Here is a 26,236-nt window from a genome sequence, read left to right on the forward strand (position 1 = left end):
TTATGGGGCCGAGTCCAGAGTACCCTTGCCTCCCGTAGAAGCGGTGGCAGCGGCACCCTTCTGCTGGCGCAACTTCTCTTCAAACTTAGCGAATTCGTGCATCGAGATCTCCTCTTCTTCATCCATCACCTGCTCAACTCCTTGCACTTCTTCGATCTGTCCAGCCATGCACCATTAGCCACCTACTCCAGCAAGCAACCCCGAAGGGGAAATAAAAAGGCGGGAAACTTACGTAGTGCATAAGCATAGACTCAATGCCATTCTTCAGAGTGACGGTGCTTGAATCGCAGGTCCGGCAAGCGCCGCGCAACTTTAGCATCACAATACCGTTCTCAAAACCGCGGAGCTCAATGTCGCCGCCGTCTTCCTGGATTGCCGGCCGGATTCTTGTCTCCAGGAGCTCCTTGATCATGCTGACAACTTCGTCGTCCTCTTCGTTGTAGCTGAGTGATTCCTGCTCGCCGCCCTCCTGTGCGCTCTCTCCAGACTTGGCGACCGTGTTGACGATCGGCTCGCCGGAGGTTACAGCCTGCGTAATCAAGCTGAAGACTTCGGGTTTGATATGGGCCCAGTTTGCATCGCTTGCCTTGGTCACCGTGATGAACTCGGGCCCGAAGAAGATGGATGTTACACCGTCAACATTGAACAGGTTCGCAGCCAAGGGGGAAGGGTGAGGAGGAGCGAGGGTAGAGCGAGGAGACAGGAACTCGAGGAACGATGTCGGGAAATCCTCTGGGAGGACACGATGGTTAGGGATGAACTTCAGAGCCTAAATCCAAGTCTCAGTGTCAGTATTGGTCCAATTTAAATGGTCTGAATGGCGATTGACCTACATCGGGATTCGGTGTGTTCTCGGTCTGGATGAAAATTGAGCGCTTGCTGACTGGAGATGGCCCATTCACGCGGGTCACCGCAGACTGTTGGTGAGGCCGCAAAGTCGGCCGGTGACGAGCCTCCGAGGCAGTAATAGCGGGCAACCGAGCCGAACGGTGGATAGTTCTGTAAGATGCAAAAACATTGGGGATGACGGTGCACGAAGAAGCCTCAACCACGCTCAAGCGCTGTGCCGTGACTCTGGAGTTCAGAATAGTTCGCCTAAGCATGGTGCCGGATACTGAGCTGACAGACATAATGTAAATTTAGCAACCTAGTAGGCTGGGGTATCTAGTTTGTCTGTTTGAAAGTGCTTCTGGATAGTTGATAGAAAGTACATTTCTTCCGACCGCCCGGCACTCTGACGCAATAAAGTTCCACGTGACCTCGGGAAAGGAACTTGCTGATAAATCGGTAATTGACTCGAGCCAATCACAAGGTGGCAGTTTTGACATTTACATTGCATTCCGCGGAAAGCGAGACATCGAAGTCCCAAGAGGTATGCTTTGAGCATTCCTAGGAACAGTTGTCTTCTCATTCTTCCAAAGGACCTCTGTTCTTTCGAGGACATGTGTATACAGTACATGTTTCACTATTTACAAGTAACTCAACATATATTTGTTCCATGCCCACACCATATGAAAATCTTGTATATGTAAACTCCAGGGTCATAACTTCTGATATACGGTTGTGATTATTCGTTTTTGATAACGTACCAGCCAACCACGACAAAAGGTGGGCTTTCCTGATCGAGGAGACATTCTCGGAGCATAGCACTAAAGGGCTTAAAGCTGATAAGAGCATATGCTCATTCATTATGCGAGATAGACGACACGTTCAGAAGTTTCCCGGACAAAACTCACTGGAGCTTGGGCTCAGTGAGCATTGATGGTGGCACATGAAAGTTGGTCTCTGGAGGAAGCTTCCATAGCCAAGCTTTTGTGCTTGCACGGTCGGCTTATTCTGGTCGTACCCGGCGTGACCCGACGTCTTGCTATCTTGTTTGCACGGGCGTTGAAATGCTGTAATCGCCAAAATCGCTCTCACTCAGGCGATATTGGTTTGGGAGACAAGTACCTCCTCTGCGAAAAACGGTATTTGGGCCAAACCATGTCCTTCAGAAAATATCCGATACCAAGACCTAGTTGAGGCAGAAGCACAAACACTCCCTGGCACCACCGGTATTTTTCGGCAAACTCGTGTACGCTATAGAACTGTGCGCTCTGACTCAAGGGGGCAAGCAGTAACTGGGCGCCTAAAGTTTTCAAATCCGGCTGTAAACAGTAGATAACAGAGCGACAGACCTGGTCAGCATAGTGTTCGGCAAGGGTAGTGAAATCGGCTGTGATTTCAGAATTCGGCGTGACTCTAGAGTTTGCGTCCTCGCCAAAAGTTGAGTAGCAGTTAGCCAGAGAGACATGGTCTGCCGGAAGTTCAAGAACCTCGAGTAACTGGTCGATTAGAGGATAGAGCAATACTAATGCAGTCCAGTATATTAGATGAGCCTCTGCACACGTGAGAGACGGGAAATGAAAGGGTACGGGCAATAATTCGGTGAAGAGAGAGCTTCTAAAATCCTTTCGACAAGTCATATGAGCAGGGAATACTGAAGGTTTCCCGAGTTCCTTCTGTGTCATGCAACAGATTCGATGAAGTGTCTCCTCTAAAGAGAAACAAGAGAATAACAATTCTCGCCCAGTGTTTTGAATCTGGTCGTGGCCTTCAGCCCCCTCCTGGAGAAGGCTGTCAACTTGTTCCATCAACACGGAACAGTCCGCCAACCGATCAATAAGCTCATCTATGGGCTCAGGACTATCTGTGTCTTGCAACGAGCTATCCTGCCAGGGGTTGTACAAAGTGGGTGCTTTGCGTTTTCCAATCGCATCGCACAACTGGTTTACTAAGCATTAGCAGGTAGAAGCGGCCTCTCTAAAATCAGAACACTAACAGTGACGAACTTGAGTTGACGACGAAAGAGCCTGGAGGCAGCGGTTTCATCATCTGGTCCAGAACACTGGTTGATGATCGCACTACTCCCTTGAACATGAGCAATCCACGCCCCAAACCCAGGAGGGGAGCAATTGATTAACTGCTTCGCTGTCAGCCGGTTCGATAACAGTGGAACCGAGTGCAAGTATATCTGTGATACATACTTCGTATATCTGGAATATTATCGTGGTATACAAGATATCGTTTCCGAGAGTTCTCCCCGAGCTTATCTTACCATGTAGCATCCGAATGGCATCCCCGTAGATTTCAGTGCTGCTCTGCAGTAAATGTCTATCTTGATTTTGTTTTGCTAAAAACGCCGTGGAGAGAGCAACGACCGCTTTGTCTAGGAGCAAGCTGCTTCCGGATAGGTCTGGAAGGGTTTGGAGAATATTCTTCCCCGTTCTGTCGCATATATATTGCGATTGGGGTAGGTATCTGTCTATGAAGGACTGGAACAATTGAGATCGGACCTCCACATTAGTATTCAGCTGAGGAATTCCGGGTCCCGCCTGGTCTACTTGGTGAGTCCTAGGACCGTCCAGGAGAGCTTTTGGACGCCGAGCGAACTTTTGCGCTCCATCCTCCATTGCATTGGAGGATTTATGTATGAAAACCCTTGGCCGCCCATAACCGGCGCAGAAATGGCCGTTCTTAACGCACCGGAAGCATTCTGGTTTGGCTTCATCGCACTAAACATGCGTTACACTCCAATGGCCCGGAATCTGTTGGTTTACTGCGTGGGAATGAGTTTATGTTCAGCCTTACCTTAACCTTTCGGCGCCGGCATGTATTGCATCCGGTTGACTGAAACGGTATGCCGCCCATTTTCTTGACCCGATGTCATCTCAGGTTGCCGCGCGCCGCAGAAGTGAAAGAGGCGAGCTAGATTAGAATCTGTCTTGGATTGGTTGTGGATAAGCTGAACATGCAAATATTGTCTCTCAAGTTACTACATTCTCCTTCTACACCAGGAGGATGAACCGTGGAAAGTGGCCGAGGATCACGTGTGACCATTAAGCGGCTGATCTTACCCCCCACTCTCTGGTTTTTTCTAGAGGCCCGAATATAGTCATAGTGAGAAAGTTGTGGCCGATGATGTCTGCAAATAATGATGTGGCTTTTCCCATATGAAGGCTGTTGATTAATCTTGAAGCATCTAGGACGGTCATCATGATATTATGGTAACTTGCTGCAGCAGAAACACTAGTCCTTTCCAGGCATGGTCTTATGATGACTCATCACTTCCAGAGCTCTTTTATTCTCGATTGCCATTTTCGACCGCTTCCAGCCCATCCCAGTTGTTTAGGATCGACAAGTCTGAACACTAAAGGCTTATCTTAATAAGCCCATTGTGGTTGGATGTTCAACCATGCTTGAGGGAGTCTGATTGAATGCTGCGCAGCTGCGAAAGCTCTAAGGCTGCCCATAATAAGAAAATGCCTAATACATGCGAGGTTTGCGCCTCGGAACTCTCCAAATACCGATGTCCCACATGTGGGCTGATGAGGTAAGTTTCATGATTTCATCAAGAAAAAAGAGAGAGAGGGAAAACTGTGAAATAATTCACAGATACAAAGATGGCCCTTAGAAAATCAAAACCACTAATGCACATCCCCCAGTTGCTCGCTCGCCTGCACCCAATCCCACAAGATCTACTGTGCGCCCAAAGCGCCATCACCAAAGACATCTGAAGAAGTGAATGGTACCCAACATCAGCCAGAAGAAGTCAATGGGCATACTGGTGAAGATACGCATGAGTTACAGAAAGGTACCGATCCCAGTGTTTTAGGGTCTTCACCTCAGCTTAAGGAGCTGTTCGATCGTTATCCCACACTCCGTGACCAGTTACGAGATATCTATAAGGCTACTCTTGAGGAGGAATGGACTGAGACTCAAGCTCATGGGGGCCGACGACCCTTCGGACGGGGAAAGGGAGCCCCTCGCAACCGAGGACCTTGGACTCGCGAGAAGGGCTTCAATAGAGGTTTGGGGAAAGTCAGAAAACTAAGGGAGATGTGTGAAGAAGGCTCGGAGATCGGGAAAAATGCCGAAGGTTACATGCGATTCGTAGCCTTGGTCAATGGAGAGCGTTTCCCTCACGAATCTGCATGAGGTGTACTACTTTGTTCGTTTCCTCTTTTCTCTACCCTGGGAAACATCTCGCGTGCATAGATCGGGAGTTTTGGGGTCATGTATCTCACCAGACATTCTCGACCTCGATTAACTGTGCCAAGGCTGAATATGTTGGGGGGGGGGGGGAAACCATTCAATAAACCGACAGCCCTTCACCTCGGAACGTCCCTCAGCAGAGGACCGGGTATATTCGTGATAACCTTGACTGATGTACAGTTCACTTTAGCGATTTAAGAAGAAGAACCTAAATAATCAGGGTATTCAAGTAAGAGGTTATAAGGTTCTAGGCATACACATATTCACTGATCCGACTATGTCAAATCCGCCGTCCGTTCCGCTGCTGGGTGATTAGACGAAAATTATTGTCTTACAAATATAAGCTTAAACACTCCCTACCATTTTAGGAAGGCTGGAATAGACAAAATGGCCGTGGCCTTCATCGCCATAGCGGAGGGACGTACTCCGTTCAAGGACTTGTCGACACTCGGGCCATCTTCGACATAAACCAACTAACTTAGCAAGCACAATGTTCCCCATAAAAATCTAAATGAACATCGTTTGACTGGCTGTCTGACAGAGACTAAGGCAGTTTTAAATGACAGATCCGCTTGAGGCTGGGCCACACAAAGCCGCTGGTGTTAACCCGAACTAGGTTGACGCCGAGGAGCTGAACCAAAGTTTTGTGATATGTGTGATAGACAGGTAAATATGGAGTACACTGGCTTCCTTTAGTGCTTGGAGGTTGGTAATAAGCGAAGATATCCGTGCGGTCTACTCCGTATGGAGCCTCGGGATGTCATTGAATAAGTGCCTGAGGACTAATGACTCAGTAAGTACCGAATCAATTGAATCGTCTGCCTTGATTAATCCAACCTTAGGAAGGTACACAGACCCTCTGGAGAACAGGAGTTGATGTGACTCTAGAATTGGGATCGAGCAGTCCGCTCATTATTGGTCTGGATCCAAGCCCCCCCATCGACTCGTGGGGAAGGTCGTGCAACGCGGCCTTCATTTGACGAGGTGAAACCGTCCCGAACTAACTATGGTCTTAGCGTATCCTTGAGAAGTCGAGACACCCATCATAGGACCTCCAATGGTAAGCGAGCCCTCAGGGAGAAAAAAAAAAAAAGAATGGGACTTGAAAGATGGGCTATTGGGCGGGTCTAGTTACCTCATGAGCATCCCATGGCAAAACAGGGCCGTAGATGAAAAGAGGTTGTTAACAGATGATGGTCGTAAACTCATAAGTAGGTAGGGTTCGGTGCGGACTTTCCTATGGGGAACATGTGCTGCCTTACCTAGTAATATATATGCCTAGGTATAGTATACTTCGCACTTATTACCTCCTTTAGGCTATTCGCAATACCTAGGTTGTTCATATCTGTATTACTTACTATGTGGCATAGCATGTGTCTACTAGTATCGGTAATGTATAGTCCATGGGAATGATCACCTCCTCAGGGGGGCATTTTGCAGCAATGAGATACCTCATTCCCATCCTCCGATTCTGATTCGGAGAGGCCATAAAGCTACCGTCTCATTGTCTGTATCACACATGGCCATTGATGTCTCCCGGTAGCCTCCGAAGCCCTTTTTTGTACTCGAGTCATCTAGGGAGTAGTCACTTGAGTTTCTCATTTTTTGTCTTTTGTTTGTGTTTTATTTTAACTGGGTCCTTTCTTCAGTAAGTTTCAAGCTGACTGTAGTGTTTACTATTTATTCTTTATTTTGCTCCTCCCTTACATAGAAACAAATAATAAAACAAAACCTGGCTAAAAACCATGCTCCTCCTATAAGACGAACTTGTTGAAGGGTCCCGTCGGCTTCCCACGCGGTGTGAAGATCCCAACCCGGACGGGCGCACAACGCCTTTAAGTACGCAGAAGTTAAACTATCTTTTCCTGTACAAGGTATTTCCCTGGCAGGTCGACATCGACGGGTACTCTTTGTTTTTTCCCCCTTCATCTGATTGATTCGCCAACAGGGCACTCGTGCGTGCGTGTGTTTCTAAATATAATAACTGTCCAGCTTGCTTCCGACCAGCTTCTCCATCGTTTTCTGGGGCTCTGTCGGGCCAGTGACATCGCTCGGTCTGTTGCGCGCAAACTCGCCGTCGGCTGATCTTACGACCACTGAAGCTCCTCCCCAGCATAAAAAGTATTTGCTCTCAACGTCACTAGCACTCTCTCGTGAGATTCTGTCCAACTCTTATCTGCGGATACTGGATTTCTCATTACTAATTTTGGATTTGTTTGCGTTTAGTTTCACCCTCCGGTGTTCGGCTTGAGAAGCATCACAGAATAAAAAATAAAAAAAAAGGGAGAAAGAGAGAGAGAGAGAGAAAGAGGAGAGGAAAGCATAAGGAATTGACACCCGTGTTAGAGGAAATCTAAGGATCAAATTGCCGATCGTCCTTGGGATCTCTTTAAACAATCCCCTCGATTGCAAATACTCCGATAACTTTCAGCCTGGGTTGCGAGCGACAATGGATGAGCTGCCGTGCCTGCTTCACTTACTCACGTAGCAGCAGTTGGACCTTGCGCTATCGGACCTTGTTTGCTGTATCGGCTATTCCCTAACGCCGCGGCGCTGGGTTCGCGCGAGCATCACCCATTATGACCTCCCAAACACCGCGACGAGAGCGGTCATCTAGCGACAAAGCCCAAGCCGTGTTCGTTCCTCAACGGCCAGGTCTTCCAGGTCGAACAATTTCCGCCCCTGCTGGTGGTCTGCATAAACTTGATTCTTCCAAAGTGGCGATAGAGGCCGGGAGTAAGATTGAGCCGCCTGTTATAGAAGAAGAGGACAGCATGGGATCCTCCGGAAAGAATGGAGTTCCATCTGCCCGTGCTGGCGATGAGGTACAGCCAAAACCATCTGTGTTGCAAGATCCAGGAAAGCGCATCGATTCTAACCGTGATGCACTGTGCAGACCTCGTCGAAGCCGAACTTTCCCCTCGTTACCATTGCCGTTGTTGGCCAAGACAAAGTAGGTAAAACAACGTTTATTCAGAGTGCCTTGGATATGAAACAGCCCCTTTCGTCACGAGCGACTACGAAGAAGATGTCGTTGGACGGGACTGTGTATCTCGTCCGTCTATTGGAGATGAATACGAAGGAGATATCAATCGGGAATGATGGCCTCCTGGAATGGCCACGAGTTGGAAACGACTCCCCGCCAGTAGACGGCGCTCTTGTTGTCCATGATATGACACAGTCTGTGGGTCTCCCTGAACTTACAAGGTTGTTGGGTATGTGTCTCTTCTTTACAATCCCTAATAATGTCTGCATGGTTATTGTACCTCGCCGGCGCATTTACTGATTTCTTGTATAGACACATTGGCAGCATATGCATTCCCATCTGTATTGGTCGCCAGCAAATGCGACATTCAAGCACCAGATGGACCGCTCGAGCCTGCGTTGAAGAACTACCAAATTCACAAGACATCCCCAGAGTCGCCGCGGTCGCAAAAGATGTGTATTTCAATGGTTCTGCGTGAAGTTATCAACAGTAAATACGGTAAGCCTGCCAACAACTTCATCCCATCAATACTGTAGTACCCCTTATTTCACGCACCCCACATAGAGGAGAGAATGAGAAAGGGAAGAAACTCTGGGCTGTACCGTTGCTTTCTAAATTCCTATCTCATATTTCTTGGCCAAACCCCCTTGAGCGGTCCGCCACGTTCTCGCTAGTTCCATGGCGCGGCCTGAGACTAGCGTTCGCGTCCTCCCTTGTCGGCGCCGATCTTCAGGATGTCGGCGTCGCAGCGTGCAATCCGGCTTCCGCTGTCTACTACTACTACTCGCTGATTAGAGCAGACTGAAAACTAACAATCTTTTAGACCCCATTGATTACTCGTACCCATTCAAAAAACCCTCCACGCAGGACTGGCATCACAGCCGTGCCAACTCTGAAAACCCCACGGCTGCATTAACTGGAGCTGCGGGCGGCCCCATCACTAGTACCTTTGAACCGGGAGTCGATGGGTACGGTGAAGACCGTCAGCCCACCGACCCCTCGAATTCTTCAAACCTGGCCTCCAATGCGCAAGGCTTACGATTCTCCCGGAGCAATTCGTATCCGGTGCGACCACATACACCTCCTTTAGGGACTCGATTGAATCCACAAAAAGCATCAACGGCGGAGGAGTCACCGGGGAAGGATGACAGTCGACAGCAGCGACTTCATGCGGCCTGGCGAAATAGTGGTGGCTCAGATGCCTTTAACAGCTTTCTAGAGATGGACAACGGAATGGAAGGGCCAGCTAGCGCTCCCTCGAGTCCGGAAAGCAAAGAAAAGACATTGAGCGAAGGATCTTCCAATGGATCCTCGAATGATGCCGGATTCACGTTCGATGAACTCGTTGATCGCCTTGTTGCACAACCAATGTCGAAGCAGGACTCCAAATTCGCGTCTATATTCCTCTGCCTTTATCGCAAGTTTGCCGCACCGTCCACTTTATTGAATGCACTTATCAACCGCTTTGAACGGAACGAGAAGAATTTTACCGATCAACTGACTCGCATTGCGGACCAGCTGAGGTTACTCAATATTATGTCCACCTGGGTATCGGAGTATCCAGGCGACCTAGCCTACCCTAAGACCCGCAAGCGGATTACAGATTTTGTGTCTACTCTGGAAAAGAGTCACTTTTACATGTTTGCCGCAAAGGAGGTTGGGTCCTATCTCGAGAATAATGCAGAAGATGATGATGTAGGCTGGCCATTCAGAGATGGCGACGTTGATGAATTTGACGGGCACGAGACTTTCCTTAACAACTCCGGTCGGAGCTCACCATCCTTATTCCTTGGCGGATCGACGATGGACGAAGGCGAGGAGCACGAAGAGGAAGAAGACCCTATATACAACATGAGTGCGTTAGATCTTAGTGAAGGCGCGCCAGACCCATCTTCGAAGCTTTCGAACTCGGCCACCTTCGAGAAACCCGGCACCGTGTCGAACCAGTCGTTCACATTTTTGAGCATGGAAGCTGCACAGAAGGAATCTCAAAATCTGGAACTTACCCCTCGGCTATCATTGTCAAAAATGCAATGGCGACAATTCATCGAAATACCTGATGAAGATTTCGCGCGCGAATTAACCCGGATTGACTGGATCATGTTCAACTCGTTCCGGCCACGGGATCTTGTGCGGCATGTCAGTATTTCTGGGCCGGACAAAGACAAGATAAAGAGTTTAAAGCATGTCAATCGGATGATCAAACAGTTCAATCATCTAGCATTTTTCGTTGCTAGCGTTATCCTCTTCCGAGACAAGCCTAAGCACCGAGCGAAGGCATTGGAAAAGTTCATGAACGTTGCACAAGTGAGTTTCTATATCGCTCACATTTTCTTCTTGCGCTGACCCTCTACTAGAAACTGCGTCGATTAAATAACTATAATTCTCTCGGTGCAGTAATCGCCGGAATCAACGGAACACCCGTGCATCGACTGTCGCAGACGCGCGATTCCGTGCCTGTTCAAACGCAAAAAGATTTCATGAGGCTGGTTATCCTCATGGGGACACAAAAGAGTCACTTTGCATATCGCCTAGCATGGGACAATACCTTCTCAGAAAGGATCCCATTCCTCCCACTGCATCGGCGAGATCTGGTCTCCGCTGAAGAGGGGAACAGAACGTTTATAGGAGAAAACAAGTCTAGGATCAACTGGCGGAAATTTGAGGTGATGGGGGAGGTTGTATTGGGTATTCAGCGCAGCCAGAAGACACCTTATCCTCATCTACAAAGGTATGAGGACGCAGCCAGACTGGTACTTGATGTCAAACTATCGGGTGACGATGAGGTTAGTTTTATCCCCTCCCACGTTCCATTTCTACGATTTGCTGACCAGCCTAGGATTTGTATGCACGCAGTTCCCAGGTCGAGCCATCTGCTGGCGGCGAGACGGGACGCAAAAAGTTCGGCTGGTTACGGTCGTAAAAGGGCATGATGGAAGATTCCTCTTTTCTCAAATTTCTGTTGTCATCTATGTCCATGAGGGTAACGATTACATGACCCAGTCATACACTTGTACTGACGAGATGCCTGATGAATGATGATGATCGTCTGGTCTATGATGTACATACATATCGACATGTCTAAATATATTATTCCTGCTACATCTAACATAGCTCTATCGCATACACATAATTTGTCCCAATAGCGTCACGTGATCCCATACAGAGGGTAGTAGACGGAGGTAAAACAACCATCCCCGAACGATCCACCACAATCACCAACCAAATAAGCTCCTCAGCAACACCTCCAAAACACCCAATACAAACAAAGATAAAAAGCCAAAAACAAACGTCACACTATAAAAAAGAAAGAAAGAAAACACAAAATGTCCCTCCAAGCCCAGGCAAGATCCACCTACCGCGCCCTCCTCCGCGAACTCCCACGCCGCAGCCTCTCAAACCCAACGCCTCTCCACAACCGCATCCGCGAGCTCTACCGCGACCAGATCAAATCGGCGAACGAAGAAACGCTGCATGCTCATATCCAGGAGGCGGAGCAGGTGGCGCAGTATGCGCGCGCACAGCGCCAATATCTTGCGCTTGTTGAACGGTATAACCCGGGCATGACGTTGGATGAGCAAGAGAAGATTAGGCTTACGGCTAGACGGGTTGGAATGAATTTGCCTATTGAGGCTAAGGATCGGAAGGAGGAGTGAAAGATTTAGGGGTACACTGGTTGTACGGGGTGGATGGGGGTATGGTGAGGAAAGAAAAAGTTATGGTGGTAGAACTTGTGGGTTCATCTATACGTGGAGTTCGGGTGTCTTGTATGATTGTGTTATTGTGTCATTTATAGATTGTATATTATTCTATGGTATCTGGCTGACTGAGTATATAACTCAAGTGAAGTCCGTTCATTCATTGTGCGTCTGTCTTCGTGATGTCTTTGGTGTTGCACCATATATAGTAGTGGGCCGTGCGGCGTCGCGGAGGGTACTCTCTGCGCTGGATGACGGGCTTATGTGTGGACGACGTTTGTCGGCCATTGGTGACAGCTGTAGCCCGTACATGTGTCTGCATGTAGCGATCTGGGGATCTACGACGGAAAAAATTGGTTGATAGCAGGCGGACTCAGCCACCCAATTGAACCTTTTCCATCTGTCGCATGAGTGTGCTGCTGCTTTCTTCATCTTCCAACCCAACGCCCACTTCGATCGCGGTCTTGGGCCGGTTCTTATTCAGTCCTTCGAGCAGGGTGCATGCCTTGCAGATCTTCTGACTCGATATATATCCGCAACGCTCGCATATGCCCATCGTTTGCGTCTTAATGGTCTTCTGTGTTGAGCCCTTGATCCCCTTGTTCTGCTTCTTACGAGGAGCAGGAACATTCTGAGCCGGTAGCTTGATCTCAACCTCTCTCGATTCCGCCGCTTCATCATCAGCCAGCTTCTTTTCCATCTCCGCCATCTCGCCACCACGCGTCCGGCCATTCTGACTGCCACATCCACCAGCCGACTCGTCATCCGCAGCTCTAGCACAGGCTTTACCCTTAACCTCCGCAGGGACAAGCTCTGCCATGTCCTCCCCACTCTTAACAATATCCAAAATCGAGCTGGGCCGAATCTTCTCCAAATCCTTAATCAGCGTCCGTGCACTACCCCGAAACGCCTCAGGCGAGTAGATACACTCGGTACTGAAATAATCCAGCTGCTTATGGTGGGCATAGAGCACAATTTCCTTCTCATACGCATACTTCAAGGGCTTACTGCGCTTGATATCTGACGCAGCCGAATCCGTAACGATACTCGTACCCCTCGACAAGCGCGGCAGATCGCCCCGCAGCAGATTCATCATAACCGTCTCCGCAACATCATCCGCATTATGCCCCGTAACAACATGTTTGATCCCTAGTCGCGCCGCACCGCGGTCTAGCGCCTGGCGTCGGAACACTCCGCAATATGTGCAGTTACCTTTCTTGCCCACCTGCGCCACGACCTGATCCATCGTCCACCCGTATAGTTCGTCGTACCCGACGATCTCTAGTGGCATGTCATATTGCTCTGCATTGCGTTTGACTGTCTCTAGACTGTCGTCGCGATAGCCTTTGATTCCCTCGTCGATGGAGAGGAGGCAGAGATCAAGGCCATAATTGTAGCGCTCATTCAGGGTCTTCAGGACGGAGGCAAGGACGGTGCTGTCTTTTCCACCGCTGGCACCGATGGCGACCCGTTCCCCAGGGTAGAAGAGGGAGGTCCTGGTGATTGTTTCGTGGACTTCGGTTTCGAAAACGTTGATGAAACAGGTTCGGCAGAGCTTTTCGCGGTTCTTTGGTCGGATGATTACTGCCCGGTTGGTTTGACAGTGGAAACAGGGTGAGGGCGCCATTCTGAATTGATTTTTGAGTATTAATTCAAATTGGCTTGGGGTTTGGAGGGGAAGAAAATCAGTGATAATCGATAACCATGATAGGCTTGTGAGTTTGCTTTGTTTGCATTGCGGAGAAGGAAAAATTCGAATGTTGTTCCAAACAAAAGTAAGCAGAACAAGAAATGACTTCACTGCACAGAAAAATACAATCACAGTTTGATTCTAATTAAAATTTTTGGTATCTCTATACCTATAATATACATAATCATGACCCAACCACATCTAGCTTATTGTGGGCTGTAACAGAGTACAGGAAACATCGAGAGGACTTTACAGCTTCCCCTTGAACAAGTTGGCAATCATCTCCCGGCCCGTGATTCTAGAAGTAGCCCACAGAGTCGGGAAATCCAGAGTGCTGGAGAAAGTATCGGCATATCCGAAGAAGAGCATGGGAGGGATCCAGCCACGGGCATATTCCAGCGCGAAGCAGGACGCATCCATCTTGTATTGCTTCACCTCACCACGTCGGAGGTGGTGCACGCTGCCCTGAGGGTAGACCTCAGGTTCGTAGGATCCAGGGACATAGGCAAGCTGGGTACCCTGAAGGATGTTGAAGTAATCATCCGCAGTGTGGCGGCCAGTGTGGCCTTCGGTGCCGATTGCGGTTCCTGAATTCCGAGGTGGTTAGCAAGAAGGGCATTGTATGGGCGCGCCGTTGGAAATGGGTCTAAATAAAGGGGGATGTGTGGAGAGGAAAGAGTTCGAGAGCCGCACCAAAAATAATCAAGTACTCCGTGATACCTGGTTGAATGTTAGCAATTTGTAGGACTCGGAGGACGGAAAAAAGGAGATGGATTCCGCTTACTAGCATGAATAATATACATGGCACCCATGGCACCACCGGCGTTGTTGAACACCCATTCCTCTTCCCTGTTCAGGTGGTTTCCGGGGACCTTCTCATCTAGCTCCGAGACAATGTAATTTACAACGGCACGAGTATCGTTTCCGTGGGCAGCAATTGCACGCTGAGAGAGATCATGCAACTGGCCGGGTTCGAAGATGTAAAACTGCTCGAGACGCGCATTGAGGTAATTGTACAGGCCGGCCAGAACGGCCAGTAAGGTGGCCAAGAGGGTGAGGGTACGCATGAGGAACGAATTGGATCAAACGGGTTTCGGAGGAATTAGTTAGTCGACAGGAGATGGAAGGAATGCAAATTGAATCCGAGGGTGTCAGATGGATCAGGAACAACAATAACAAACGTCGGTGGCCGCGGAGTGCGGTACTGAAAGGGCTTAGCGCGGCCCCGACTTGGGTGTCTTGGCTTTGTGGGGATTTTTTACTCTTCTTCTACTTTATTTCTTGCGAAGCTCCTCCCGAATATCCCCTGACCATTTATGACTACCGGTATCACTTTCACGAATGCCGACTCAGCAAGGTCAATCTCGGGAAATCTTTCTGTTGGCCAGATCTCTTATATTGGGCTATATCTGGTGCATTGTTCCTTCAAAATCTCTTTGAAGACGGAGATGTCTCCGTCCGGCTCACATGTACTCCGTAGATCGTCATTGTGCAGTCTTCTCAACAATGACAAACGTCATCCAACCTGTCTCTCCGATGTTCACCCGTATAGTGGCTCACCGGATAATTAATTTCCTTAGCGATAATTGATGGAGTTGACTGTCTCAGGATGAAGAACTTTAACTCCATGGCTCCACGCTTCAGCGGGTCCGCCGGATACTTCAAACACCGGCGCATCGCATTCAACGCTTGATTTAGGCCACCATTCAGCGCTCGTTCCCTCTGGCATGAGGGTGGAATCCTCTAATCCCAATATGCCGAATTAACCGGAGATTAATCCACGGTTCAGTGTGTTTCTAACTGAGGATATGTCTGAGAGGAGCAGGTATATATACCGGCTTCTAGCTCCGGATCGACAGCCAGAGGTGTCTATCCAACGAGCCGAAAACCTAGACATACAGTTTTAGCCATCACTTGATATATCCAAAATGAAGTTCACTCCTCTTGTTCTCGGCTCTCTCGCCTCGGCTGCCGCCCTCAACCGCCGGGCGGATATGTGTGGCCAATGGGACACTACCACTACCGATAAGTTCACTTTGTACAACAACCTCTGGGGTGAGGCCAATGCGGACAGTGGTAGCCAATGCACCGGCCTCGATTCGGACAACGGAAACACTATTGCCTGGCACACGAGCTGGAGCTGGACCGGTGGGGCTGGCCAGGTCAAAAGCTTTGCCAACGCCGCTTACAACTTCGAGGCCACTCAGCTGAGCCAGCTAAGCAGCATTCCCAGCACATGGAAGTGGCAGTATGTCGTCATATCAACTAGATTTGTTTAGTTGGGTACTAACTTCCCCTAGGAACACTGGTTCCGACATTGTTGCTGATGTCGCATATGATCTCTTCACCTCGTCCAGCGCAGATGGAGACGAGGAGTACGAGATCATGATCTGGTTGGCAGCCTTGGGCGGTGCTGGTCCTATCTCGTCGACCGGATCTACGATTGCTACCCCCACCGTGGGCGGACAGAGCTGGTCCTTGTATAGTGGCCCCAACGGCCAGATGACAGTGTTCAGCTTTGTCGCCTCCTCCACGACCGAGGATTTCTCGGCTGACCTGAACGACTTCCTCAAGTATCTGCAAGAGGAGCAGGGCCTGCCTTCCAGCCAATACCTGACCCATGTGCAGGCGGGTACTGAGCCCTTCAGCGGAAGCGACGTCAAGTTCACCACCTCTTCCTACTCTGTCTCTGTTGCCTAATCGCCATCCTGTCAGCAGGTTTGGTGACAGTTTTGTAAATAGTTTGAGGCGATGCTAGGCGCCGTGTTTCAGGGACTGTCAGGGATCGCGGGATGAATGGAGGGGGAAATGTTCGGGATATACATACCTCAGGAAGGAGCCTGAATCATCCCGTGTTTTGGCGAGAGGGGTACATGCAGTCTGTTGCATGGTTTATTGTGATTATTTGTGATGGTTTTCTTCTACCCGCTCGCTCCAGTGGAGCTGAGGCATCTAGCTCGTTGGGTATATAGGTTTTATTTAGAAATCAAGGTCGAAACATCTAAATATAAATGTCCAGCGTCTAATGCGACCATCGGATGGAACGAAGCGTTAGAAGTGGCGCCGTATAATTATAGAAAGGCGACTAACTCGTACTAGTAGCGAAGGGTACCTGTAGGGAAAGTACTAGTATCTATCTTAAGATATTAAGTCGAGGGATTTACAGCGTCTGCACAGTCGGCGCTTAACCGCCTGCAGGAACCAAACCCAATCAAACTAACCAAACATCCCAACCTCAGGCTCCAAACCTCCACTTCTGTAGTAGTCAACTTGTGACCAACAGTACATACATCTCAACAGGCATCAATCACCACCCCCCCCCAGTACAGGATCATCACTAGTCGCTCCTTCTCTGGCGTAGGGAGCATGACGAAACCCCTCGGGTGTCAACTGTCAGGAATCGTACCCTATTCTGTCATACATACCATCGCATGATTCTTGACAGGATGCGCGCCATAGGATCGTGCGAACGCCCGCCACGATGTAGGGGAAAAAACGCGACCGCCGAAATAGGCCTTCGTGGCGAGCCATCCACTCGATGAGGAAAAAAGGTCGATAACCCTTGATTGAATCGTATCTCGTGTTCGGAGATCTGATTGATGGAGAGCTTATTGCCAATCATCCGCCCCCCCTGGGGTCGCGCGCCAAATGAGATCATGGGGGAGTGGATGGCCGGTATGCACGATGCGCGTCCAACCGCCGTCCTTGCATAGCGATGGCCAGCCTTCACCTCTGAACCGCTGAACCGCTGAACTAACTATCCACTAGCAGGGGATGTCTTGCCCTCATTCTGAGTTTCTGATAGATACTTATATACAGTCACTCACTCGCTGCCTTTGTTCAGCATGGCATTCACACACTTCAAGCTTTCTCTCTCTCTTCTCTTTTTATATATCGATCGGTCGGTCTCTTCATAGGTCTTTCATTATCATATTTTCTCTATTAATTGATCGACTTAATTATCACTGAATTAATTTTCCCTTCCAATATTGTCTTACCGCCGCTCCATACTTCGGAAGGTGATCCATCAGGTTGACACGACAACCTCTACATTCCTCTTACCTGCTGGCAGGAATTTTCGCGACTCTCCTAAATATACCCTAGATTTACATTCCTTGGAATTTGTCTACAAGGCAAACATTGCCTCTTTTTATCCGTTGCTCTCGCTCTGTTCTGTTCCCCTCTTTTCCCTTTACCAAATGCACACCCTGACCTACCCTCCGTTCTATACCACCGCCGCCATGGAGCAAGTCAGCCAACCTGATCAAATGAACCACTTCCAACATCTCAATCGAATTGCTCTACATGAGTTTGTCCGACTACCAGTCTCTCGTGAGATGGTGGCGCATCTAGCGATGCAAGCCTCACAGGTCATCCGCTGCGAACCTCATGTGACCACGGCCAGCGCTCATGGTCAACCAACACCTCCCAGTACACCTCCATTGGATGCGGTTGATTCTCAACTTCCGCCTTTGCCCTCAGTCGAAATGTTTATCGCATCACTAGTCACCCGCTCTCAGGTTCAGGTTCCCACCCTGATGACCTCCCTAGTCTATCTGGCTCGTTTGCGTGCTCGTCTCCCGCCTGTCGCAAAAGGCATGCGCTGCACTGTTCATCGCATCTTTCTCGCTTCTCTCATCTTGGCAGCCAAGAACCTAAATGACTCTAGCCCAAAGAACAAGCATTGGGCTCGTTATACTACCGTCAAGGGCTATGAAGGATTTGCCTTCTCCCTCCCAGAGGTCAACCTGATGGAGCGACAGCTTCTGTTCCTCCTTGATTGGGATACCCGCGTTACTGAAGAGGATCTGCTCTGTCACCTGGAGCCATTTTTGGCTCCCATTCGTTACCGGTACCAGGTTCAAGAGCGTGAAGCCGAGATGCGCCAGCCCCGCGAATGGCGCCGTCTTCAGGCCTCCGCTGAACTCCTTGCTTGCCGTCTTCGTCGTCAGAAATTGGAAGCTCGCCTTGAGGCTCGTCGATCAGACTCTGTCCATCGTCGCCAGCGACTACCCGCCAGCCCTGCATCGTCTGTGTCGCTGTCTTCCATGTCATCCAACGCGTCCCCGGCTTCCTTGGCGGACACTGATCGCCACAGGCCGTATCGCCCGCGGAGACGCCCGTCGACCCGCAGTGGTGCTTCTGTCTCCCCTCCATCTGCGCAGGATGTGCCGTCATTGACCAGAGTGGATACGGTGCCTTCATTGAGCTCGCGCGCATCTAGCATTGCGCCAAGTTCCCGAAATGCCACCCCTGCTAGTCTGCGCCCATCCAGCTCGATCACCAGCATGGAAGCTGATATTCGAGTGGTTGATGGAGCGGGTAGCCCATCTCTCAGTTGTGGATACATTCCCGTATCTTCGATGACGTCCAACCCCAAGATGGAAGAAATTCAGCAGCCTACCAAGAAGGTCCGCATGAACGGTCATGCTGGGCACACTGGGTTCGTGGCTCGATTCCTGGCCTCTGCCGCCGGTTCTTACATGGGTGGCCGAATGCGCTCTCACGTTTAACCATCCTACCTCCCAACTGAGCTGGTCTCAGCTATTGATTAACACCCTCGCCTTTCCATCCCCATCCTAGCACCCCACTGTTATCTAGAATGATAATTTGCTTCTCATGTTTTGTCAGAAAAGCGTCCCCCTGATATCCAGCAATACCCCACCGGTAGGTCTACATTCGTTTGATCATGCATTGCATTGGCGTTGTTATTTTCTACGTGTCTTTGTCTATGTTCATGCCAGCTCTCGTTCGTTACTGTGATTTCCTATGGCACTTTCGTTGGTACCCATTGTTTAGATATCACGCACTCCACCAATCTGTTATGCATGTATGTATGATGCCCTAGCTTACAGACTAGTCTATGCTATAATCAAATGCTCTTATACCACAGTCTATAAATAGACAGCGGAGTCGTCTTACATCCCTGTTAGCGTCTCCCAAGCGCTCTGTGCGTAGACAACCATTGACACCCGCACTGCAAATCCCTGTGCTGCATACCCCTCAGCGCGTCGATTCCCGATCGACAATGATCAACAAAAACAATCCGTGCCAGGAATTTCAACCGCCACGCTCCAGCAACAGCGTATGCGTACCACATTAGTCAAGGAATGTGACCCGCACGGTCTAGAATCTGCTAGATCCATCGGAGTTGAAAAGCGCGACGTGCGAGGAATTCGCCAGCGGATGATGAGAACATAATTGCCGGATCCCCACCACAGGCTTTTCCGATCAAGACACCGATCGAGATAAATATACACAGTACTCCGTACAGGGGAAGTGGGGTTCACATTCTGCGCTTTGGGGTTTGGATGTGCCGCTGATGATTCTAGACTCTGGTCTTATCTTATCCTTACTTGGGGAGGGTTTTGTAGAGATGAGATATCATGAATCAGGTTGACCGATGCTAATGTTTCATTTTAACCGTCAGGATTCGTGATTGTGATATTCTTCTTCTTGACTTTTAAATATAAGTTTGTGCTTCTGATGTTTGCGTGTTTCAAATAGCAGGGGCTTCCCAGCTGTCGCGTTTGATTTTCATCAGGTTGGACTGTTTGTGTGGGAAGCTTACTTCGCCTTCTTTGTAGAAGCCTGCTTTCTGGAGATACTCGAGGACCCTATTTGTTTTTCTTTTGTTAGTCCTTCTGTGGGCATAACGTTGGGCTATGGAGGGGATAACTTACTTTGTGTTGTCCACTCGAGGCTCTAGCATGACTGTCTCGGTGCGCTGGTCTGAGAGCCAGCAGTAGTGCACCAAGGCGCTCAGCCAAATTTGCACCCGGTGCGCGCCACGGTACTCTTGCTCTCCGACCAGCAGGTGGATTCCCCGGTCGTAATTGCCGGCGCCCCCGATGAGCTGTCCCAGACGGTCTTCTTTGACCCAGTAGATCTCGAAGTACCCGAAGGGTTTGCCGTCCCAGCATCCAATCACCGGGAAGCTATGTCGACTTTTCAGGTTATTGCGGAGAAATTCTTCCTGGTGGGAGATGGGACCGGACTCTCCCCATGCTGCGCTGACTCTTGGGTCGTTCATCCACTTGTGCAGGTAGTCGAGGTCCGAAGGCGTGTTCGAGACCACTGGGTCACTGGTTGAGGCTGAAGAGGTATGTGCTTTACTTGGTGCCCCTCCCGGCGCCTGAGTCTTCTGTGAGGGGAGGTACGGGACACGGAATGAGAGGTATTGCCCGACGCTGGGAATGTATCGAATGTAGAAAACGTCTCCCTGGTGTGGTGGCTTAGGTCTGATTGGGTGTCGAACTCCATTTGTGAAGATGTACTGAGTGGCTGGCGGGGGGTAGAAAGTTGGAAGATTGGTGCTGGAGGCAAACGGCCCTTCGTTGGGTGCGTAGTGGCCAGCGTCGCTGGGCGGAGGACCAGAATCAGCGAGGTACATTGTCTCACGGGTTGGAGACGACAGCTGGCGGGTATGATGCGACGAGCCGGGTACATTCTGCCCTATATTCAGAGGGCTCAAAGAGAAGACGAAAAGACGGGGATCGATCTGCCAGAAGGAGCGTCGGCTCACGAACATCGCCTCCCAGGACTCGTTATCGAAGGCATCCGGGCCCACGGATGAATCCTCGGTGGCAATCAATCCCATCCGTTCCAGCTTCTGAAGCACGTTTCGTCCCTTGAAGATGCCCTCACGCTTGATATTGACCCGCCATTCGCCCTTCGGTCTGCCCGCCACGGGCGTGCGCGACGAAGCCTCCGTCTCAAGGTGAAGGTCGGGTTCGGGCTCGTGGAAGTACCACCAGAGAGTGACCCAGAGCATCATGGCGATCTGGCGTGAAGCGGAGGTGGCGAGTTTATGCTCGTTGTTTGGGGGGCTGACAATGGCTGAGAGGTACAGGCAATCATCCTGCAAGGTCGGTACTGTGAATCGAGAGCTGTGCGACTGATCGTCACTCTTCCCTCCAGCCTCGCGAGCTCCGTCATGCGCTCCATCGGATTTCCCCTTCTCCTGGGTATGCTGTCTGGTATACAAGACGATCGTCCATCCTGGAGGGAGTAAGGAGCGACCTAAGTGTGCATCATTGATCCTGAAGGTCAAGCCACCGAACACTGGCGACACTGAGATTAACTGCCCGTTAGGCAAGTGGCAGACGTTGTTGCGCATGACGAGGGATGACCTTTCTAGCCAAGCCAAAGGAATGGGGATTAAGGGAGAAGAGACAGATGAAGGACCGATAGGCCTTAAGAAAGGAGGTGTGCAGAATTCAGAAAAGGACCGGCGTGGAGGCGAGTGGGATGATCCTCCCCATTGCCCCTCATCGCAGCCAACTGATCTCCCCGCTAAGAAAAAAAAGAAAAAATAAAAAGATCTAATCAATCAGTCAACCAAACTATGAATTGCAGATCAGCAACACTGTTTGATTAGGATCACCACGCCGATATTCCTCCGACGAGTTCATGTCCACGCCAGAAGGGGGGAAATTGGTTTCAGTTCAGAGATCCTGCAAGAGCAAATTGGGAGGAAAATGGATGACGCAACAACATTACGCTTTCCTCGAGTTTCAGGTTTTTGGGTCTACAAAACCAACACCACCGAAGATAAGCCATCCATTAGGTATGGTAATAATAAACTAAGCTACACCGGAAAGAAAATACACTTAAGAAGGGGGAGGAAAAAAAGAAAAGAAAGCAAATTAGAAGTCTTCCACCAGGGTGCCAATATTCCGCTGCCGCGCCAGCTGAACGAGATCTCCGCCAGTGACCAAGTCCATCAATCCCATCCCCACACCCTTGAAAATCACATTGCCTCGCTCAGCCCACTCGCGTAAGCTTTTGCCATCGTCCGTCTCTTCGTCCTGGTCTTGGGCAGCACTGCGCACCATCAACAGCTCGCCCAGCTCCACAACTTGATTCGGCTTGATCTCCGCTTGGATCAGCTCTCCAGCTTCCTTCAAAGCCGCCTCAAGGCTGTCCACAACCACAACTCCGCTACGCTTGACGTGTTTGTGGAAATGCCGATGCGACCCGTGTGCCTTGACCTCGTCGCGGATGATCTCTGGAGGCAACTCGCTCATGTGTGGCTTGTACGAACCAATGGCGCTGATCAGTCGGCCTTTCCGGCGGGCTTCGTGTGATGTGAGTATCTCCCCAGGGAAGAGTGGCTGAATGGATGGAGTGCAGCAGAAGATCGCATCAGCTTTGTTCAGGGCATCCTGCAAGATGCGCGAGTACTCGACGAAGTCGCTGCTAACAGCTGAGAACTTTACGTCACCCCGCCAACTAGAGTTCTCTGGTGAATAGATGTCTCGCAGAAGTTCTGCTGCCCGGTCGAAAGATCTATTGATGATGAAGACCCGTTTGATTTCCGATCCCCGCAATGTCAGTGCCAGTCGTATGTGCCAGTACGCCTGCTTGCCTGCTCCGAAGACTACCACTGTGCGCACTCGCTTGCGCTTGTTGAAAATCATTGTAGACGCTAGCGCCGTGCGGAATGGAGTGAGCTCGTGCGCATTGATCAAGCCAAATGGCATGCTTTGCTCGTCAAGCAGAGTCACGCTGCCCTGTGGGGAGGTGTCTCGGGAACCAGCTGAGGGCCATGCGCCCATTGTGTTGGACAGTCCAGTATTGACCGGTTGTTTGTTCACACACCCCGACGGCAGCGACTTGCTACTGGAGCTGATCGAGGAGCTTTCGTCTTCCTGCGACGAGACAGTCAAGTCACTCATGTCGGATGACAGCGAGCTCATGGAATCCCTCGACCCGTGCCGACTCCGTGACGCCGTCTTTTCGCCCTCGGGTATATCCAAACCGGTTTCTACGGCACACCCCGCAGTGCCCCCATCCTGGAGCGAGATCATTTTCATGCCGATGGTGCGGCCGGTACTGGCGGGCATGAATAGCGTCGTGGAGCCATTCTTGCGGGTGATTGCAGTTCTTCGGGGTTGATAGGTAGCGGAGCAGCCCTGTTCCTGGTTTCCCGTCGAGTATTCTCGTAAGGCCTGGGCTAGGTTTTGTTGTAGCGATATAATCTCATCGCGGGTCAGCGATAGCAACAGCGAGCGGAGCTGTGCCTGCGAGAGGATGGTCAACGGCATGGGGAAGATCGTAGTATGATATCCTTGTCTCCACAGTTTACAAAAGGATTGTGGACATTAGGAGAAGAAAAAGCTATTGTTGTAGGAAAACGAGGTTCCACGGTTGGAGGAGGAGGGACCGAGTTATGGTGGGCGGGCGGACTTGATAAGGACTGAGGGCTGCGAACGGACATTCAACAATTCACCTGCCAGCCAAAACGGACCTAGACTCAGGGGGCGGGGACAGATTAAAATATAACATACTACCAGCATATAAAGATCCGCGACCATTCGCAAAGAAATAGCAAAGAAATTGCAAAGAAATTGCAAAGAAACGCAAGCCATCTTGACCGACCTTGGCGTCAGTATCGCATCGAATGAAGAGGACCGAGAGGGTCGGAGAGTCGGCGTTGAGGACCGTGATGACGACGGTCAAGCCTCTGGCCGAGCGAATAATGAACGCGGAGCGGAGACAAGACCCATCCACTCCAGTGTACTAGTCCCCGGTGGACAACAATGCTATCTTGCTACTGTGCAGTATGTATATGTATTCAATGATTTATGCTTGCCCTGGCATAGCTTGGATATAGTGCGGTTACCGGCCCGGGTTCGAAAACATCCCCTCCGCCGCAACATCACAAAACGCCTCGATTCAAAAGGAAAAACTTCAATAGCCAAGAAAACAAAGGCAAAAAGGCAAAGAACCAATCAAAATGTCGTGTCTCGCTACGTCCCCCACATATCATCATTATCCCGGACTATATCATCTTCATTAAGAACCCGTAATCCGCTTTCCTTGGCTTCTCGTTTCCTCTGCCGCTTGGTGACCATCCGACTGGGTGTAAGCGGCGTGACTGGCGTAAATGGCATATACGGGCTGTATGGCGTGGGCATCCCCGTTCGAGGACCATTCATAGGTTTCAAGGGGCGCTCCAGAACGGTTGTCTTGGTGGCAGGCGCACTTTGTTGCGGGTAGGCGTCACGGAAGGGCAAAGAGGATGAGCCGTGGCCAGCCACGGACATACTCAAGGGCGCCGGGGCTGGCGCCCGTGAGCCCTTTGACACTCTCTTCTCGCCTGCGCCTTGAATTGTCACCACTGGCGGTGTTGGCGGAGGCGGTGGGTTGTAGAATCGCGGTGTCAGGGGAGGCTGGTCCTCTCCATACGACCTGGATGCCGTCACGTCCGGGGAGCCCAACGGGGAGGAAATTGGTAGCTTCCGAAGAGGAATGCGAGGGGTACGGGGGGTACGCGGCTTGCCAGTGTTTGCCTCGGGGTGAGACTTGCTGTTGAAAAGGGAGAGAGAAGAGATTCTGGACAGGCGAGAGCTGGCCCTCGGGCTCGCTGGCATCTTCGCTGGAGGAGGGGGAGGTGGTGCTTCTGACAGCCTCGACGAACGATCGGTGAACGGGTTCGTTTGAGCACTATCCGGAGAATGAATCTCACTCTCCTTCTCAGCTGCCCTCCGCTCATCGTGTTCCATAACAGCGGCGTACAGCATTTCCATTTCTTCCTGCGCTCTGCGCCGGTCCAATGCAACCACCGACTCGTCAATGGTAGACACGCTGCTGTTATTGGCTATATGAGACCGTGGGCCCTTGCCCAAACTGCTCCAGGATCGATTGAACCCGTTTGGCATACCCGGACTGGGAAGATTGGCAGAGATTGGGGTGACTGGGCTTGGATCCATACTGGGCGGAGGCTTGACAGGCTTCATCATTTCTACCTGCAACGAGAAGTTGGACGATTGCACTGTCCTTCTCAGACGACGCCCTACAAAGAGGAGCAATGTCAAGAGGATCGCGACAAAGATTACGTACGCTCCTACAATGCCACCGATTTGGATGGCGAGGAGAGACTGATCCAAGGTATAAGTAGTGGGGTGGCCGTCAGTCCGACGGCTCAGGTTCGGAATATGAATCAGGAGATTTGACTGTTCCTGGGATACTGATCCAGTAGCAACCACAGGAGATAGTAGAGCAGCAAGGATTAAGTGAACTGGCAACATTGCTTGTTTATGGACCCAGATAGCAAACCTAGTGATTAAGTCTCTTTATTAAACATAGTGGCGGATCGCAAAGGAGACCGCAAATCCTTTACAGAAAGAGACAGAGTGACACACATCCTGAAAGAAGAGGGGGGTATGAGCGACATATTGAAAGACGGGTTCTGAGTGATTGGATGTGATAGTGTGAAGCGCCAGCCATGGAGAAGGTTGAAGTGCGATGGAGATCCTCCCGTTCTGTGGCTCTATTGGTGCAAGTTACGCGCCCTCTGCACATCCGATCACACACGGCTTTCTGGACCACTGGCTGGTCAGACCTCGATCCTGGTGTTACTGTAGATTTTGGGAATCTCAGCACAAATAAGATGGAAGTGCTTCGTATATCTTCGGGATGAGGATGTTGATTGGCACATTCTCGATATTCCCACTTCCGTATCACAAGCTACAGACTAGTATAGGCCTGTCACTTGCAAACTTAGGGCAAATTCAGAGACAGTATTTCTAACTCTGATTAGCTAGATTTTGTCTACTTCCTAGGTCATCCATCTACTTACTTCTGTTTCAGAGACACTCGATAAGCTTAGGTTGCGTCTGCAGCTTCTTACTAGTCTTAGGGTTCCCTGTCACCCCGAAGGAGCCAGAATCATATACAGTAATATACTGGCAGAGGCTACCATAGGTACATCACATCACATCATATGTCCAAACTTAAACAAACCGCTCTTCAACTGTGCAGTGTTGGTGTCCAGTGACGGAGGGGCCGACACCGTAGTCGGTGAAAGTATTCATGATCTTC

At 50.3% G+C, this 26,236-nt stretch overlaps 10 protein-coding genes across 10 annotated transcripts; 4 read left to right on the forward strand and 6 right to left on the reverse strand.

Moving 5' to 3' along the window:
* Nucleotides 1-1,130, reverse strand: BDV37DRAFT_286901 (NifU family protein; the record flags this gene model as incomplete). The annotated part of the gene is made up of 3 exons (XM_032088018.1): nucleotides 1-156; nucleotides 233-769; nucleotides 834-1,130. 3 exons carry the CDS (start codon nucleotides 1,128-1,130, stop codon nucleotides 1-3), a joined length of 990 nt encoding a protein of 329 aa, XP_031937472.1.
* A 672-nt stretch (nucleotides 1,131-1,802) lies between these two features.
* On the reverse strand, nucleotides 1,803-3,989 carry BDV37DRAFT_212162 (Zn(II)2Cys6 transcription factor). The gene is made up of 4 exons (XM_032080028.1): nucleotides 3,631-3,989; nucleotides 3,027-3,554; nucleotides 2,822-2,962; nucleotides 1,803-2,765 (listed from the first exon to the last, which is right to left on the reverse strand). Exons 1-4 carry the CDS (start codon nucleotides 3,688-3,690, stop codon nucleotides 1,917-1,919), a joined length of 1,578 nt encoding a protein of 525 aa, XP_031937473.1. The 5' UTR covers nucleotides 3,691-3,989; the 3' UTR covers nucleotides 1,803-1,916.
* A 267-nt stretch (nucleotides 3,990-4,256) lies between these two features.
* Nucleotides 4,257-4,977, forward strand: BDV37DRAFT_274683 (zinc finger HIT domain-containing protein; the record flags this gene model as incomplete). The annotated part of the gene is made up of 2 exons (XM_032085278.1): nucleotides 4,257-4,372; nucleotides 4,485-4,977. The coding sequence occupies 2 exons, from the start codon at nucleotides 4,257-4,259 to the stop codon at nucleotides 4,975-4,977; spliced, it is 609 nt and encodes a 202-aa protein (XP_031937474.1).
* A 3,855-nt stretch (nucleotides 4,978-8,832) lies between these two features.
* Nucleotides 8,833-10,977, forward strand: BDV37DRAFT_212231 (putative Ras guanyl-nucleotide exchange factor RasGEF). Its single transcript, XM_032080030.1, has 3 exons — nucleotides 8,833-10,327; nucleotides 10,378-10,806; nucleotides 10,860-10,977. The coding sequence occupies exons 1-3, from the start codon at nucleotides 9,242-9,244 to the stop codon at nucleotides 10,941-10,943; spliced, it is 1,599 nt and encodes a 532-aa protein (XP_031937475.1). The 5' UTR covers nucleotides 8,833-9,241; the 3' UTR covers nucleotides 10,944-10,977.
* Nucleotides 10,978-11,248: 271 nt separating this feature from the next.
* BDV37DRAFT_212237 (LYR motif-containing protein) lies at nucleotides 11,249-11,845 on the forward strand. The gene has a single exon (XM_032080031.1). It carries the CDS (start codon nucleotides 11,347-11,349, stop codon nucleotides 11,674-11,676), a length of 330 nt encoding a protein of 109 aa, XP_031937476.1. The 5' UTR covers nucleotides 11,249-11,346; the 3' UTR covers nucleotides 11,677-11,845.
* Nucleotides 11,846-12,091: 246 nt separating this feature from the next.
* On the reverse strand, nucleotides 12,092-14,475 carry BDV37DRAFT_274685 (putative PP-loop ATPase superfamily protein; the record flags this gene model as incomplete). Its single annotated transcript, XM_032085279.1, has 3 exons — nucleotides 12,092-13,214; nucleotides 13,662-13,995; nucleotides 14,193-14,475. The coding sequence occupies 3 exons, from the start codon at nucleotides 14,473-14,475 to the stop codon at nucleotides 12,092-12,094; spliced, it is 1,740 nt and encodes a 579-aa protein (XP_031937477.1).
* Nucleotides 14,476-14,720: 245 nt separating this feature from the next.
* Nucleotides 14,721-16,527, forward strand: xgeA (putative endoglucanase). The gene is made up of 2 exons (XM_032083052.1): nucleotides 14,721-15,656; nucleotides 15,709-16,527. The coding sequence occupies exons 1-2, from the start codon at nucleotides 15,337-15,339 to the stop codon at nucleotides 16,106-16,108; spliced, it is 720 nt and encodes a 239-aa protein (XP_031937478.1). The 5' UTR covers nucleotides 14,721-15,336; the 3' UTR covers nucleotides 16,109-16,527.
* Nucleotides 16,528-18,063: 1,536 nt separating this feature from the next.
* On the reverse strand, nucleotides 18,064-21,527 carry BDV37DRAFT_274688 (GNAT family N-acetyltransferase; the record flags this gene model as incomplete). The annotated part of the gene is made up of 2 exons (XM_032085280.1): nucleotides 18,064-18,340; nucleotides 20,092-21,527. The coding sequence occupies 2 exons, from the start codon at nucleotides 21,525-21,527 to the stop codon at nucleotides 18,064-18,066; spliced, it is 1,713 nt and encodes a 570-aa protein (XP_031937479.1).
* A 499-nt stretch (nucleotides 21,528-22,026) lies between these two features.
* Nucleotides 22,027-23,809, reverse strand: BDV37DRAFT_212286 (putative proline utilization protein PrnX-like). The gene has a single exon (XM_032080033.1). It carries the CDS (start codon nucleotides 23,455-23,457, stop codon nucleotides 22,057-22,059), a length of 1,401 nt encoding a protein of 466 aa, XP_031937480.1. The 5' UTR covers nucleotides 23,458-23,809; the 3' UTR covers nucleotides 22,027-22,056.
* Nucleotides 23,810-25,721, reverse strand: BDV37DRAFT_212285 (uncharacterized protein). The gene has a single exon (XM_032080032.1). The coding sequence runs from the start codon at nucleotides 25,441-25,443 to the stop codon at nucleotides 24,163-24,165; it is 1,281 nt and encodes a 426-aa protein (XP_031937481.1). The 5' UTR covers nucleotides 25,444-25,721; the 3' UTR covers nucleotides 23,810-24,162.
* Nucleotides 25,722-26,236: the final 515 nt, after the last annotated feature.

The sequence above is a fragment of the Aspergillus pseudonomiae genome (assembly GCF_009193645.1).
Source record: "Aspergillus pseudonomiae strain CBS 119388 unplaced genomic scaffold BDV37scaffold_83, whole genome shotgun sequence".
In the NCBI taxonomy this organism is placed as follows: domain Eukaryota; kingdom Fungi; phylum Ascomycota; class Eurotiomycetes; order Eurotiales; family Aspergillaceae; genus Aspergillus; species Aspergillus pseudonomiae.

Coding starts and splice junctions, on each gene's coding strand:
- BDV37DRAFT_212162 (XM_032080028.1), bottom strand. CDS start 3,690: ATGGGCGGCATACCGTTTCAGTCAACCGGATGCAATACATGCCGGCGC. Junction 2,963..3,026: donor TAATATTCCAGATATACGAA/GTATGTATCACA, acceptor ACAGCGAAGCAG/TTAATCAATTGCTCCCCTCC. Junction 2,766..2,821: donor GTCAACTCAAGTTCGTCACT/GTTAGTGTTCTG, acceptor TTAGTAAACCAG/TTGTGCGATGCGATTGGAAA.
- BDV37DRAFT_212231 (XM_032080030.1), top strand. CDS start 9,242: ATGGACAACGGAATGGAAGGGCCAGCTAGCGCTCCCTCGAGTCCGGAA. Junction 10,328..10,377: donor AGTTCATGAACGTTGCACAA/GTGAGTTTCTAT, acceptor ACCCTCTACTAG/AAACTGCGTCGATTAAATAA. Junction 10,807..10,859: donor AACTATCGGGTGACGATGAG/GTTAGTTTTATC, acceptor TGACCAGCCTAG/GATTTGTATGCACGCAGTTC.
- BDV37DRAFT_212237 (XM_032080031.1), top strand. CDS start 11,347: ATGTCCCTCCAAGCCCAGGCAAGATCCACCTACCGCGCCCTCCTCCGC.
- xgeA (XM_032083052.1), top strand. CDS start 15,337: ATGAAGTTCACTCCTCTTGTTCTCGGCTCTCTCGCCTCGGCTGCCGCC. Junction 15,657..15,708: donor CCCAGCACATGGAAGTGGCA/GTATGTCGTCAT, acceptor AACTTCCCCTAG/GAACACTGGTTCCGACATTG.
- BDV37DRAFT_212286 (XM_032080033.1), bottom strand. CDS start 23,457: ATGCCGTTGACCATCCTCTCGCAGGCACAGCTCCGCTCGCTGTTGCTA.
- BDV37DRAFT_212285 (XM_032080032.1), bottom strand. CDS start 25,443: ATGTTGCCAGTTCACTTAATCCTTGCTGCTCTACTATCTCCTGTGGTT.